Source organism: Acanthochromis polyacanthus, chromosome 11 (genome assembly GCF_021347895.1).
Source record: "Acanthochromis polyacanthus isolate Apoly-LR-REF ecotype Palm Island chromosome 11, KAUST_Apoly_ChrSc, whole genome shotgun sequence".
NCBI lineage: Eukaryota > Metazoa > Chordata > Actinopteri > Pomacentridae > Acanthochromis > Acanthochromis polyacanthus.
Window position 1 is genome coordinate 31,209,909 of NC_067123.1, and position 13,160 is coordinate 31,223,068.

Genomic DNA, 13,160 nt, shown 5'->3' on the forward strand with positions numbered 1-13,160 from the left:
GAGGTCAAATAGAGGGGTTGTCTCTGCTCCCGGCACTTCTCTTGCAGCTGCCTCACAGAGAAGACCGTATCTATGGTTGACCTGGTTTCTCTGAATCCACACTGCGCCTCTGGATGCACACGTTCGGCAAGTAGTTGTAGTCTGTTGAGGACGACATGGGCAAAGGCTTTGCCAACTATGCTTAGGAGTGAGATGCCACGATAGTTGTTGCAATCGCTCCGCTCCCCCTTGTTCTTGTAGAGGGTGATGATTTTGGCATCACGCATGTCTTGGGGCACAGCCTCTTCCTCCCAGCACTGCAGCAGGAGCTTGTGGAGGTGTTTCAAGAGCGAGCTGTCCTTTGCAGTTTTGACGATTTCAGAGAGGATGTTGTCACTGCCTGGAGCCTTGCCGTTTGAGATGGAGTCTATCGCCTTGCTGAGCTCCTCGATGGTGGGTGGAGCGACAAGCTCATCCATGACGGACAGTAGAGGGGTGTTCTCAAGGGCCGTGTTCGAGACAGTGGTTGCTCTTGAGTAGAGCTCTTGTTAGTGCTCAGCCCATCTCTCCATCTGTTTACTGTGATCCTTGATGACATCGCCTGCAGCTGATTTGAGTGGGGCGGTCTTGATGGCACTGGGACCAAATGCCTTCTTCATGCCTTCGTACATTTTGCACACCTTTCTGAGATCTGCAGAGAGTTGTATGTCCCGGCAGAGCTTAAGCCAGTAGTGTGTATGTGTACATTAAAATGAATTTGAGTGTCAGTTGAGATGTAAACATTTTGGATATGAAAAGGTTGAAGAGAAGGTAGCCTCAGTTAGCAAACAGTGCAGTTGCAGAGTGACAGAAATGACAGAGATTAAGAAAGTTCATTGCTATGCATTTACCTCATTTACAAGGTTCTCAATCATGTGTTCTTGAATTGTTCAAGGCTGTTTTTGTAGCATACTGTACCTTTGATGAGGGAATGAATGTCATCTCAAATTTACCTTTGATTTCTCTGTCATCCTTTCCCCCTCTCTCTCTATACTAGGTGGAGCAGTTTAAAAAGGATCCCAGCCCCTCTAAGTGTCTGCACTCTGTGTTCCATGTTGACACTGGTGATGAGGTCTACTCCAACAGTGACTACCACCACTTGCAGGTCAGCCAGCAAGCACACAAGTGGGGCAACCTCAAAAAAAGAGAATGACATTTGAATTACTTATTAGATACAAATTGTGAATGTTTCTGTGCTTCGTTTGGGATATGTATGCATTACCAGCTGTTCACTTCAATGAAATGTCCACATAGAATGATCGTCTTTGCAAGGGTTAGGAGCTCAATATGGCTAAGGAGGATGGTTTTACTTCATGATATAAAGGCTGTAGGGTAAAATCTTGCCACGCTACATTGGCATTATACCACTGGTCACATATTTGATATACCAATAATAAAAAATATTTTTCTGGCTGTGCTTGGGGAAGAAATTCTATGAGAAGCAAACATTTCTAGAGATGAATGAGCAACATTATGAATATATTAGCCAATCAGTCTCTCTGTGACAGATTTTGTTTCTCAGTATTGTTAAAATGGCTTATTCTTCTGTCAATGTTATTGACGGAGATCAGTGTGGTGCATAACGTTTTGATGGAGGCTGCATTTCTAGTGAAGGGTGGCCAATACACAAAGAGAACTAGAGATAAAAACAAATCTAAGTGAACCTACAAGGCTAAAGAAACACTCAAAAATAATCAAAGCTGTCAAGCTGTTAAGCATGTAGTGTGTATTAATCTATTCTGTGGCAGCAACTCTACCACTATTGATGGGAACAGTCCAATGCCAAAAGCCTAATAGCTAATATAATATAAAGCTCATGTCTCAGTCAAGACAGCTGTATTGACAAATTTGAGAATATCACACAGTGTATATGTTTTTTTTTAATGACATCTCATCCACTTTCCCCTTCTCTCTGCCATTGCCACAGATCGATGCTGTTTCACTGTTTCTGCTGTACCTGGTGGAGATGATCTGCTCTGGTCTGCAGATCATTTACAACACTGATGAGGTAAAAACAGAAACTAAAATTACTGCCAAGGAGCTCAATTTTGAACATTTTACATCCTATAATTTCTGATTTCAACATACAGCTGAGCAATGGGCGAGTAGACTCCTGTGTAGTATCACGTAAAATACAATTTTTTTTAAACAGTATTTTTATTAAGGTTTTTTATTTAAAAAAACAAAACAAAACTGGACAAAGACTAACAAAAACAAAAGCAGAACTGAGCGTACAGAGGGCAGCAAAATACAATATTGCATCTCTAAAGCATCACAAATCAACAACTTTTCAAGGTCGAAGTGAGTGGGCCACTGGGGGTATGTTGGAGTGTCCACCAGGCCGGGCAAGACGATCCAAGAATGGTTGCCATATGGTGTAAAATCTATTAAGATGTACGTAAAATACTACTTAACACTTAAATAATTCAAAATGATCACACCTCTCTATAACTACTTTATTTCTAAGTTGAACAGAATAGAACACAACATTTCCTCTTTTGAACAATCACAAACGAATACATCAGACAGACTCTACTGAAAAGGCACAGGCACAGAACTTTCTCAGTTTTGGATCTTTGGATGTGTTGATCTTCATGTGCAGTGAATAACTAAAAATCAGTAGTACATAGTTACAGCAGTAATGATAGCAATCATATATGTATAGGATGAACCACAAAATCTGTAATCAGGGCTTCTGTTACAACAATAATACACATCGGTTGCTACTTGCACAATCGAGCTGTGGAAAAACAGATAGACAGGTGCTTCAGTCTTTGCAAAGTCAGTGGAAATCAGTGCTTCTGTGAAAGCTCAGACGCTGCGAAGGTTGGTTCATAACATTAACCTCAGATGAAACCAAGATGAATTGGTTTGGCTCAGATGGGGTCCTGCAAGCTTGGCATGAATCCAAGCAGGATACCACAATAAATGCATAGTCCTGACACTGAAACATGGAGGTGGGCGTGTAATCATATGGGGCTGCATGACTGTCAAAGGTGCTGAGGGATGACATTTATAAATGTCAAAATAAATAATTCAATTCAATTCAATTTAATTTTATTTATATAGCGTCAATTACAGTCAACTCGTCTCAAGACGCTTTACAGAACCCATATGCCTGACCCCCAGAGCAAGCCCAAAGGCGACAGTGGCAAGGAAAAACACCCTTTTAACAGGGAAGAAACCTCGAGCAGAACCCGGCTCTATATAGGGGGGACCCATCTGCCTGCTGGCCGGGCGGGTTGAGAAGGACAGAAGAGGGCAAGGGGGAGGGATGGGAGAAGAGGGAGGGGTGGGAAAGCAAGGAAAACACAACACACATTTGGATACATGCATGACAGGATATGTGACACAGACAAAGTATAAGCTAACATTGAAAACTGACTCATAATTTACTCTTATGATGTACGGCTCTGACATTAAACATACTCCATATATAGCTAGCAGTAAAATTCAAACAGTATGTAAGTTAGCATAACAGTATAGTGAAGGCAATGCAGAGTTGACTGGTGGAAAAAGGGAGTTGGAAGCAGAGGGCTGGAGGAAGGTCAGCAGCAGCATCCCACAGTGGACATGATGGAGACTGGACCAGCTGGTGGAACATCAACCGCAGATCTGACGCATCCAGCTCTGGGACCAAGGACACTCGGAGAAATAGCACAGGGGGAAACAGAGTGAATGTACTGCAATAACGGTATACATATTAAATGTAAAGGTAGATAGAGAAGGGCTCAGTGCGTCAAGAAAAGTCCCCCAGCAGCCTAGGCCTATAGCAGCATGACTAGAGGCAGAACGAAGGGACGTCCAAGAAGGAGTCAGCTGTGCAAATGAAGACACAAGCCGAACCCCTGTGGGTCACCCAGTCAGCCCCAACTATAAGATTTGTCAAAAAGGAACGTTTTAAGCCTGGTCTTAAAAATAGAGAGGGTGTCTGCCTCCCGAACCCAAACTGGGAGCAGGTTCCACAGGAGAGGCGCCTGATAACTGAAGGCTCTGCCTCCCATTCTACTTTTAGAAATTCTAGGAACAACAAGTAAGCCTGCAGCTTGAGAGCGAAGAGTTCTACTAGGATAATAAGGTACTATCAGATCTTTAAGATATGATGGAGATTGGTTATTAAGAGCTTTATATGTCAGAAGAAGGATTTTAAATTCTATTCTGGATTTAACAGGAAGCCAGTGAAGAGAAGCAAGTATAGGGGAAATATGATCTCTTTTGCTAACTCCTGTCAGTACTCTCGCAGCAGCGTTTTGGATCAACTGTAGATGTTTGAGAGAACTATTTGGACAACCCGATAATAAGGAATTGCAATAGTCAAGCCTGGAAGTAACAAAAGCATGAACTAATTTTTCTGCATCACTCTGAGACAGAATGTTCCTGATTTTTACAATATTACACAGGTGAAAAAAGGAAGTCCTACAGACTTGCTTTATGTGTGAGTTAAAGGACATGTCCTGGTCAAAAATAACTCCAAGATTCCTCACAGTAGTACTGGAGGCCAATGTGATGCCATCCAGAGTAACTATTTGCTTTGAAAGCGAGTTTCTAAGATGTTTGGGGCCAAATACAATGACTTCAGTTTTGTCTGAATTTAGCAGTAGGAAGTTAAAAGTCATCCAGGTTTTAATGTCCTTAAGACAATCTTGCAGTCTAGCTAACTGATCAGTTTCATCTGGCTTCATAGATAAATACAATTGTGTGTCATCTGCATAACAATGGAAGTTAATACAATGCTTCCTAATAATATTGCCTAAAGGAAGCATGTATAATGTGAAAAGTATCGGTCCTAAGACAGAACCCTGAGGAACTCCATGATTAACTTTAGTATGCTCAGAAGAGTTATTGTTGACATGCACAAACTGGAACCTATCTGATAAGTAGGATTTAAACCAGTCCAGTGCTGTCCCTTTAATGCCAATTGAATGTTCTAGATGCTGTAATAAAATGTTGTGGTCGATTGTGTCAAACGCTGCACTAAGATCTAACAAAACAAGTATAGAGACTAGTCCATTATCTGATGCTATGAGAAGGTCATTAGTAACTTTCACTAGAGCTGTTTCTGTGCTATGATGCACTCTGAAGCCTGACTGAAACATTTCAAACAAATTATTCCTTTGTAAGTGTTCACATAATTGATTTGCAACTGTTCTTTCCAGAATTTTAGAGAGAAATGGTAGGTTGGATATCGGTCTATAGTTAGCTAACACATCTGGATCTAAAGTGGGCTTTTTAAGCAAAGGTTTGATGACAGCAACCTTAAAAGCCTGTGGTACATAGCCTGTTACTAGAGAGAGATTAATCAGATCTAACATTGAAGAATTAATTAAAGGTAAAATCTCCTTGAAGAGTCTAGTTGGGATAGGATCTAAAAGACATGTTGATGGTTTGGATGTAGAAACTGTTGAAATTAGTTCAGAGAGACATATAGGAGTGAAGAATTCTAAAGATTCATCAGGTCTAACAGCCAATTCAAAAGCATCTGTGACATTTGTAGGAAGGGCCAGATTAATTTTATCTCTAATCATAACTATTTTATGTGTAAAGAAGCTCATGAAGTTGTTACTGGTTAAAGCTAAAGGAATACAAGGTTCAACAGAGCTCTGACTCTTTGTCAGCCTGGCTACAGTGCTAAAGAGAAACCTAGGGTTGTTCTTGTTCTCATCTATTAAAGATGAATAATAAGTTGTCCTGGCATTACGAAGAGCTTTTTTATAGATTACTAGACTATTTTTCCAAGCCACATACACTTCCTCTGAATTAGTGGAATACCACTTTCTTTCCAGTTTTCGGGATGCCTGCTTTAAAGTCCGCAGCTGGGAATTATACCAAGGAGCAAGTCTTCTCTGAGATAGAACTTTCTTTTTTACAGGTGCAACACTATCAAGAGTTGTACGCAGTGAGGCTGAAGCATTATTAACATAATAATCCACTTCTGTGGGGGTAAAATAATAATAATTGCCTTCTGATTTATCAGTAAATGTTGCTGAAGTAAACAGTGAGGGTATTATTTCCTTAAATTTAGATACTGAATTGTCAGACAAACACCTACTGTAATGATATTTGTTCTCAGCTGCTAAACAATCCTTTACTTTAAATTGAAATGTTATCATAAAATGGTCAGAAAGAAGAGGGTTCTGGGGAAATACTGTTAACTCTTCAATTTCTATGCCATAAGTCAGGACAAGGTCAAGAGTGTGATTAAAACTATGAGTTGGTTTATTTACATGTTGAGAAAACCCAATTGAGTCTAATAATGAATTAAAAGCTGTTGTAAGGCTGTCGCTGTCTACGTCAACATGAATGTTAAAGTCACCCGCAATAATAACTTTGTCTGAACTGAGCACTAATTCAGATAAAAAGTCTGAGAATTGAGATAAAAACTCAGAATAAGGAGCAGGAGGACGATATATAACAACAAATAAAACTGGTTTCTGAGCTTTCAAATTTGGATGAGAGAGACTAAGAGTGAGATTTTCAAATGAGCTGTAATCAGGTTTAGGCATCTGGTTCCATTTTAAACTAGAATGGTAGATTGCTGCTACTCCTCCTCCTCGGCCTGTGATTCGAGGAATATGACAGTTAATATGACTAGGGGGAGTTGATTCGTTTAGGCTAACAAATTCTTCCTGCTGCAACCAGGTTTCAGTCAAACAGAACAAATCAATCTGGTGATCAGTTATCAACTCATTTACTAGCAGAGATTTAGACGAGAGAGATCTAATATTTAACAGACCACATTTAATTTTCCTGTCTCTGTGTTCTGTTGAAATAGTGGTATTAATTTTTATTAAATTTTTGTGGTTACTATTTCTTTTGTATATTTTTGATTTGTGTAATTTATTGAATTTTGGTGGTCGGGGGACAGACACAGTCTCAATAAAGTTAACTGAATTACTGGAGGGTGACAGCTGTGAGGAAACTGCAGAGAGGTGTGTAAGACTACAACTCTGCATCCTGGTCTTAACTCTGGGTTGTCATGCTTTAGGAGTACTAATAAAATCAGCCATATTCCTAGAAATGAGAGCTGCACCAGCCAAAGTGGGATGGATGCCGTCTCTCCTAATCAGACCAGGTTTTCCCCAAAAAGAGCTCCAATTATCAATAAAGCCCACGTCGTTTGATGGACACCACATAGACAACCAGCGGCGAAACGACGACATGCGGCTAAACATGTCATCGCTGGTCAGATCAGGCAAGGGTCCAGAGAAAACTACAGAGTCCGACATGGTTTTGGCGAAAGTACACACCGATACCACGCTAATTTTGGTGACCTCCGATTGGCGTAACCGGGTGTCGTTACCGCCGACGTGAATAACAATCTTACTATATTTACGATTATCTTTAGCCAGCAGTTTCAAATTTGCTTCTATGTCGCCCGCTCTGGCCCCTGGGAGGCATTTAACTATGGTCGCTGGTGTCGCTAGCTTCACGTTTCTGACTATGGAGCTGCCAATGATCAGAGTTGGTTTCTCAGCGGGTGTGTCGCTGAGCGGGGAAAAACGATTAGAAACATGAAGCGGTTTGTGGTGAGCTGGGACAGCAGGCTTGAGTTTAGGACTGTTTTTCCTACGAACTGTCACCCATCCACCCGGCTGTTCGGGCGCTGCTAAGGGACGGCTAACAGATGCTACACTAGCTAAGCTATTGCGGTCCGCACCGGCTAAGGGGGCCTGGCTAGCTGCTAGCGGGTTATTTTCCATGGTGCGGAGCCGCGATTCCAATTCGGAGAGCCTCGCCTCCAGAACTACAAAAAGGCTGCACTTATTACACATATCGTTATCACTAAAGGAGGCAGAGGAATAACTAAACATGTGGCACACTGAGCAGGAGAGGGAGAGAGAGGGAGAGGAAGAGGCAGAAGCAGAAGCCATGCTAACAACACGACACAGTGCTGAAACAGGAAATGACGCAATACGCTCACCGTAACGTCAGACGTCGCCGGTAGGAGGAGATCCAAATGATCAAATACCTGTGGATTTGCCAAAATCCTGGTTTGTAAGATGACTCCCAGTCTCCAAGATGCTTGACAGATGAGGAATAGTTCAGCATGATCATGATTCGAAGCACACTGCCAAAATCATACAAGAGTTTCTAAAAAAGAAAAAGAAAATTATGATCTGGCCAAGTATGTCACTGTACATGAATCCAATAGAATATCTTTGGGGTATTTTAAAGACAAAAGTAGAGCAATGCCCCTGCAGTAAAGAAATATTCTGAAGAATGAGAATATATCTGCAGAAATGTGTGAAATACTGGTATCCTTCATGCTGAGGAGAACTGAGTCTGTCATCAAAACAAAGGCAGACATAACTGACAAGTTTAAAAATCTATCATTTAAATTAGCAATGAAAAGGTGTATAGTATGTCGTACTGAGGTCCTACTGTGGAGCCTGCATTTTTAATAAATCTAAACTGTTAGTATTCATTTTACATATGAACAAATACTCGACTGTTCAACTTAGAGGATCCAATTACTGTAGGGTGATACAATTTACAGTTATTTGACATTTAAGTGACATTGAACTTGAGTGTACTCTCTTCTGCTGTGCACAGACAAGTGTAGTAGAAGCAAACAGGAACAATCTTATGTCCCAAATGGTTCTGAACAAGTTTTCTCATAACGCTACATATGCACTCAACAAAAATGCATTTCCTCTTGCTGAATGTGTCCACTGTTTAGCAGGGTGCTTCTCCTCTACTGTTACAGTTAAAGTGACTGCATATATGTCAAAATAAAGATGTTTTAAATGGTGGAAACCCGTTGAAGTCCATGTTATATGAGCACTGATAATAATTTGACGACATTTTTATAACCTCAAATGTGATGCTATTGATTACAGACCAGTCTGTTGGTCTGTCCTCCACTCCCTCCATACTGAAACATGTCAACACAGATTTCAACACTAGTGCCATTCACATGAATTACATTAAATCTATTTAATTTTAGTGCTACTTATTAAATGTTAACAAGGCTGCAGACTGCAGGCTACAAAATATAAACCATTCTTATAGCATAACAATACCATGCTTTGAAGCATCTTAGAGCTACACTGAGTATGAGGAAGTTTATCCTCCTCATGAGTCTGCTCTTATAGACAAGAAAATTGTTATTCTGAAAATTTATTGTAAATCTCTGTTTATTGTTAGGCAAATTGGGGCAACTAAGGAGATAGACAACTTTCTGCCTTATCCGACACAGCCTTCTAAACTAAGACTGAAAGGTCTCTGAAAGCCAGTTAGATGTAGTAAATCAGCCACAAATATCCTAGAGCTGGCACAAATGTAGGATCAGGGTAGCTTAGCTCACATTTATATTTTAGCTGAACCACTCAATTGACTTTCAGCGGGGAAATGTTAAGATGATTTCATTGTGGAAACTTAAATGTCCTCCTGGGAATCAAACCGGTAACGTCTTATTTGGCAGCACAGCAGCTCACTATCGAAAAGCTGCTGTCATTGGATTTGTTCTGAATTTGATGTATCTGTCTGCCGTCATTTTTTGTCTTCTTTATGTGTGGGTCTTAATAAAGCAACGAGGCAACTTGGCTGTTAAGTTTACATATGGTGCTATTTTTTGTGTGGCCCCCAGGAGCAGTTGTAACATAATTAATTGTGTTAGTTTTACAGCCTGCTCGTTCACAGCTTCACTTACTGCCACAGAGCAGTGAAATTGGTGCCCCTAGTAAAGGATTCCATTTGTTTACTAAATTGGGCTTATCTCAAGAAAGTATGGACAGAGTAAAACATTATACAACCACCCAATTACTGTGTGCAGTCTGGATTTTGTTTACAGAACCTCCTGACCCACCCCAACCTCAATAACCGCTCATTTTTTCTCCTTTCTCACTCCTAATGAAACAAATTGACAACATAACTTCCATGAGGGCAGCTCTGTTTGTGCAACAGCCCTAATTTGCATGGTTAAACAGTGCTTACTAGGTTGCATAATTCAGAATGAAGCAGTCTGCACCCCTCATCCTTATTTAACAAACATCAGATCCACTGAGCATAAGGATTTGTGATTGGTGTTTTTACTGAGTGCTGTTTGTAGTGTGTCTTATTTGGACTAATCACATCAGTACGGTATTTATTAGTTTATTGTTAGCTGTCACTGCTTGTGAAGCCCATTGGCATTCACTTGACTGAGCTGGAAGCTGCATTGCAGTATTTTTTTTCTTCAAGTGGTACTGCTGCGTGTCCTCAGAGAGGATGCATTATCGACCTCATTCCAGATGCCATTTTCAGTTTCATGCAGCATGAAATGGAGCGACTCATTAGCTTGCATGTATCTGAGTCTCAGTTTTTTTTTTTTTTTTCTGACATTATACAGGTCTTTTTTTGCAGTGTGAGTACTGCTGGCACATGGGTTAAAGCAGAAGTACATGTTGTATGCTTTTGCAAATGTGCCTATGTTCACAAACTGCCTCCAAAAAATGCAGAACTGGCAGGATGGTTGTGTAGTGGCAGGGAGACAGAGACGCTTGTTTGGCCAGTGGGCAGTAAAATTCATTAAGATACCATTAAGATACTAAAAACGTCCCCTCATTAATCACTCCACTTATAAAACCCCAAATAACAGGCCTAGCAAACACCTTTCTGTCTTTCCCAGCCTCATCTGCTTTGCCCCCCCTTCCCCTGCCCTCCTTTGCAGACTGGCCTATTTAAGTCCGAGACAGGTTCTATCTGCTTCTCTCTATCTTTTTTTTCCCACTTTCTCATTTTTTTTCTCCCACGCTTTGTCATTTTAGATTAAATCTCCCATCACTCAAGCACACACACCAGTGCACTGCTACTTTCAGGTCTCCTTAATGATTCAAGGCCTTTAAGTAATAACACGTTTTATGACTCTCCTTTTTCATTTTTTTCCCCTAGATGTGGCTATTGATTTTGACATATCACCTTTAGACAAAGTATTGGCAAATATGATATGGAACAGATGATAGATATGAGAATATGAGACCACCTTCACATATGGTGCTGAAATCAAGGATGCTGCTGCACCTAATAAAAGAGTGATGCATTGACAATTCAAATTTTGCTAGAAGCAGATGCTGTGATTTGTGTCAATTCAGTTCCTTCTTGCTTACTGCTAGTTGACAAGGCAATGCAGTTAAAGCTGCAGTTGCTGACACACGTAACTATTTAATTCACTTTGTGTGTTGCTGCAGGGTCAGTTTCACCTTGAGCATTGATGAAAAATCACTATTCTTCCCCACTTTAGTAACCTTTACAATATGAGAGAGTTACACGGTCCAGCCCAGACCAATATCACAGGTCATCTATTGTGTGTGTGTGTGTGAGCGCACACGCACCGCTGCAGCTTAAATTGTGCACGGACTGCATTTTCTTGTAGTAAACATGTTTACTACTTGCAGCCCTGACTGAGTGTGTGGTGAGTTGTGTGTATCTGTATGTGTTAGGATTCTGTGTGTAGTTGTCTGTGTTGCATTCATTCCCAGTGTCCCATGCCTTCTCGTGTTTGATGTTTGTTTTCTGTGTGCAGGTTTCCTTCATCCAGAACCTGGTGTTCTGTGTGGAGAGAGCCTACAGGGTGCCTGACTATGGCATGTGGGAGCGAGGCAGCAAATACAATAACGGCAGCACTGAGTTACATTCCAGGTAAGCCAAACGATGAACAGCACATAAAATATGCAGAAAAATAAATGCACATATGAATGTTCAAATGCTACAAGTATTTACAGGGAGACATAGTAAAATTGTCAAGTTAACTTGCAGAGAACATCTGAAAACAGCAGGAGTTAAGCCAAAATGCTGTAGAATTATGAATAGCAAAAGATAAGGCACAGCAAAACACAATGACTAAAAGACAAATCTGCATAAAAACACAATAAAATAATGAACAAGAGAAGCACTCAGAGGGTACCCTAGCCGCGCTAGACCCAGCTCTGAAGACGCGAGGGTCGAGTTACCCTCGGCAGGGAGGAAGGTGGGCTAAAAGGTTGTCTTTCACTCTGCAGCAGTTGGGTAGGTATACAACCAATCAGCGCAACGAATAAGCTGACGTATTCCTAGAGCGCCGGAAATCAGAGGATGCGGTAGTTCGGTGAAGCCTTATTTATACAGTCAATGGGTGAAGCTCAAGTATATTACAGACATGTTAACAGAAAGATTATTCAGAGTCGGTGCTAATGGAGCTCAACGACTGTTGCCGTTTTTGTTGTCAACCCTGGCAGAGAATTAAATTTGTTGCCGTGGGTTGTCTAGCGCGGCTAGGCTAGTTGTTTCCGGTTGTTTCTGTCAGAATCGTCGCGCCTCTGTCGTCACTTAGGTACGCCCGCCTTCTGACTCTACACTTCATGGTGATTCGTCGGCCAGTTTTAGGAGCATCCAGCCTCGAGGCTTACCGAGGGTAACTAGACCCTTGCATCTTCAGAGCTGGGTCTAGCGCGGCTAGGCTACTCAGAGGGTGTAGTACTCTGCCATGGCTGCTCAGTAATTGTATTATTTCCGTTAGCTGAAATCTTGAAAAAAATTGCGGGAGAAATCACAGCAATATGGAATGTGGCCATTTAATATAGATGTACCCACAAACAAAATGACCTTGCGCTGAGCACAGGCGTGTTATGCATGTGTATGTTATATATGCATATCAAGTCGCGTGACCTAATTTTGTAGCAGGTGGTGGGAATTGATGGGACTCAGAAACACCCCCACAATTTAATCAATTGTTCCTTGTATCATTTCTGATAGGTAAGTCCTGATAAGTCTTCAGTGGCTGATTTGTAGTGCGATTGCAATCATGTGGTCGTTAGCAGGCAGCTGACGTAGTGTTCACTTGTCATAGTTACAATGGCACCGTGCGGCTATCTCGCAGTGATGCAGAAATCCTTTGCAAATCCTTGGATCCAGGCTATATGCCACATCACTGTCATTTCTGACCTTCCCTGAAAATTTCATCCAAATCCGTTTTTCTGTTTTTGAGCAATGTTGCATACAGACAGACAGACAAAAAACAGACCAACAAACTTACAAACCAATGCCGATCGTCACATAACTCCACCGCATTTCTTGGCAAAGTAAAAATAAGAGATACAACATAATAAGGGATTCTACTTGGACCAAAGACTTTTGGAGATTCGGAGCAGCTGTTTTAAAGACTCTTACACCTCTATTTTTGTTTC

The 13,160-nt window shown here is 41.1% G+C and overlaps 1 protein-coding gene across 2 annotated transcripts in view; it reads left to right on the forward strand.

Moving 5' to 3' along the window:
* The window catches only part of phkb (phosphorylase kinase, beta), a 348,185-nt gene that overhangs the window by 86,813 nt on the left and 248,212 nt on the right, over window positions 1–13,160 (forward strand). For both annotated transcript variants that reach the window (XM_051955810.1, XM_051955811.1), the window contains 3 exons: window positions 1,016–1,123; window positions 1,946–2,026; window positions 11,522–11,637. In XM_051955810.1, the coding sequence (XP_051811770.1) occupies window positions 1,016–1,123; window positions 1,946–2,026; window positions 11,522–11,637 (305 nt within the window). The remainder of the gene's footprint in view (window positions 1–1,015; window positions 1,124–1,945; window positions 2,027–11,521; window positions 11,638–13,160) is intronic.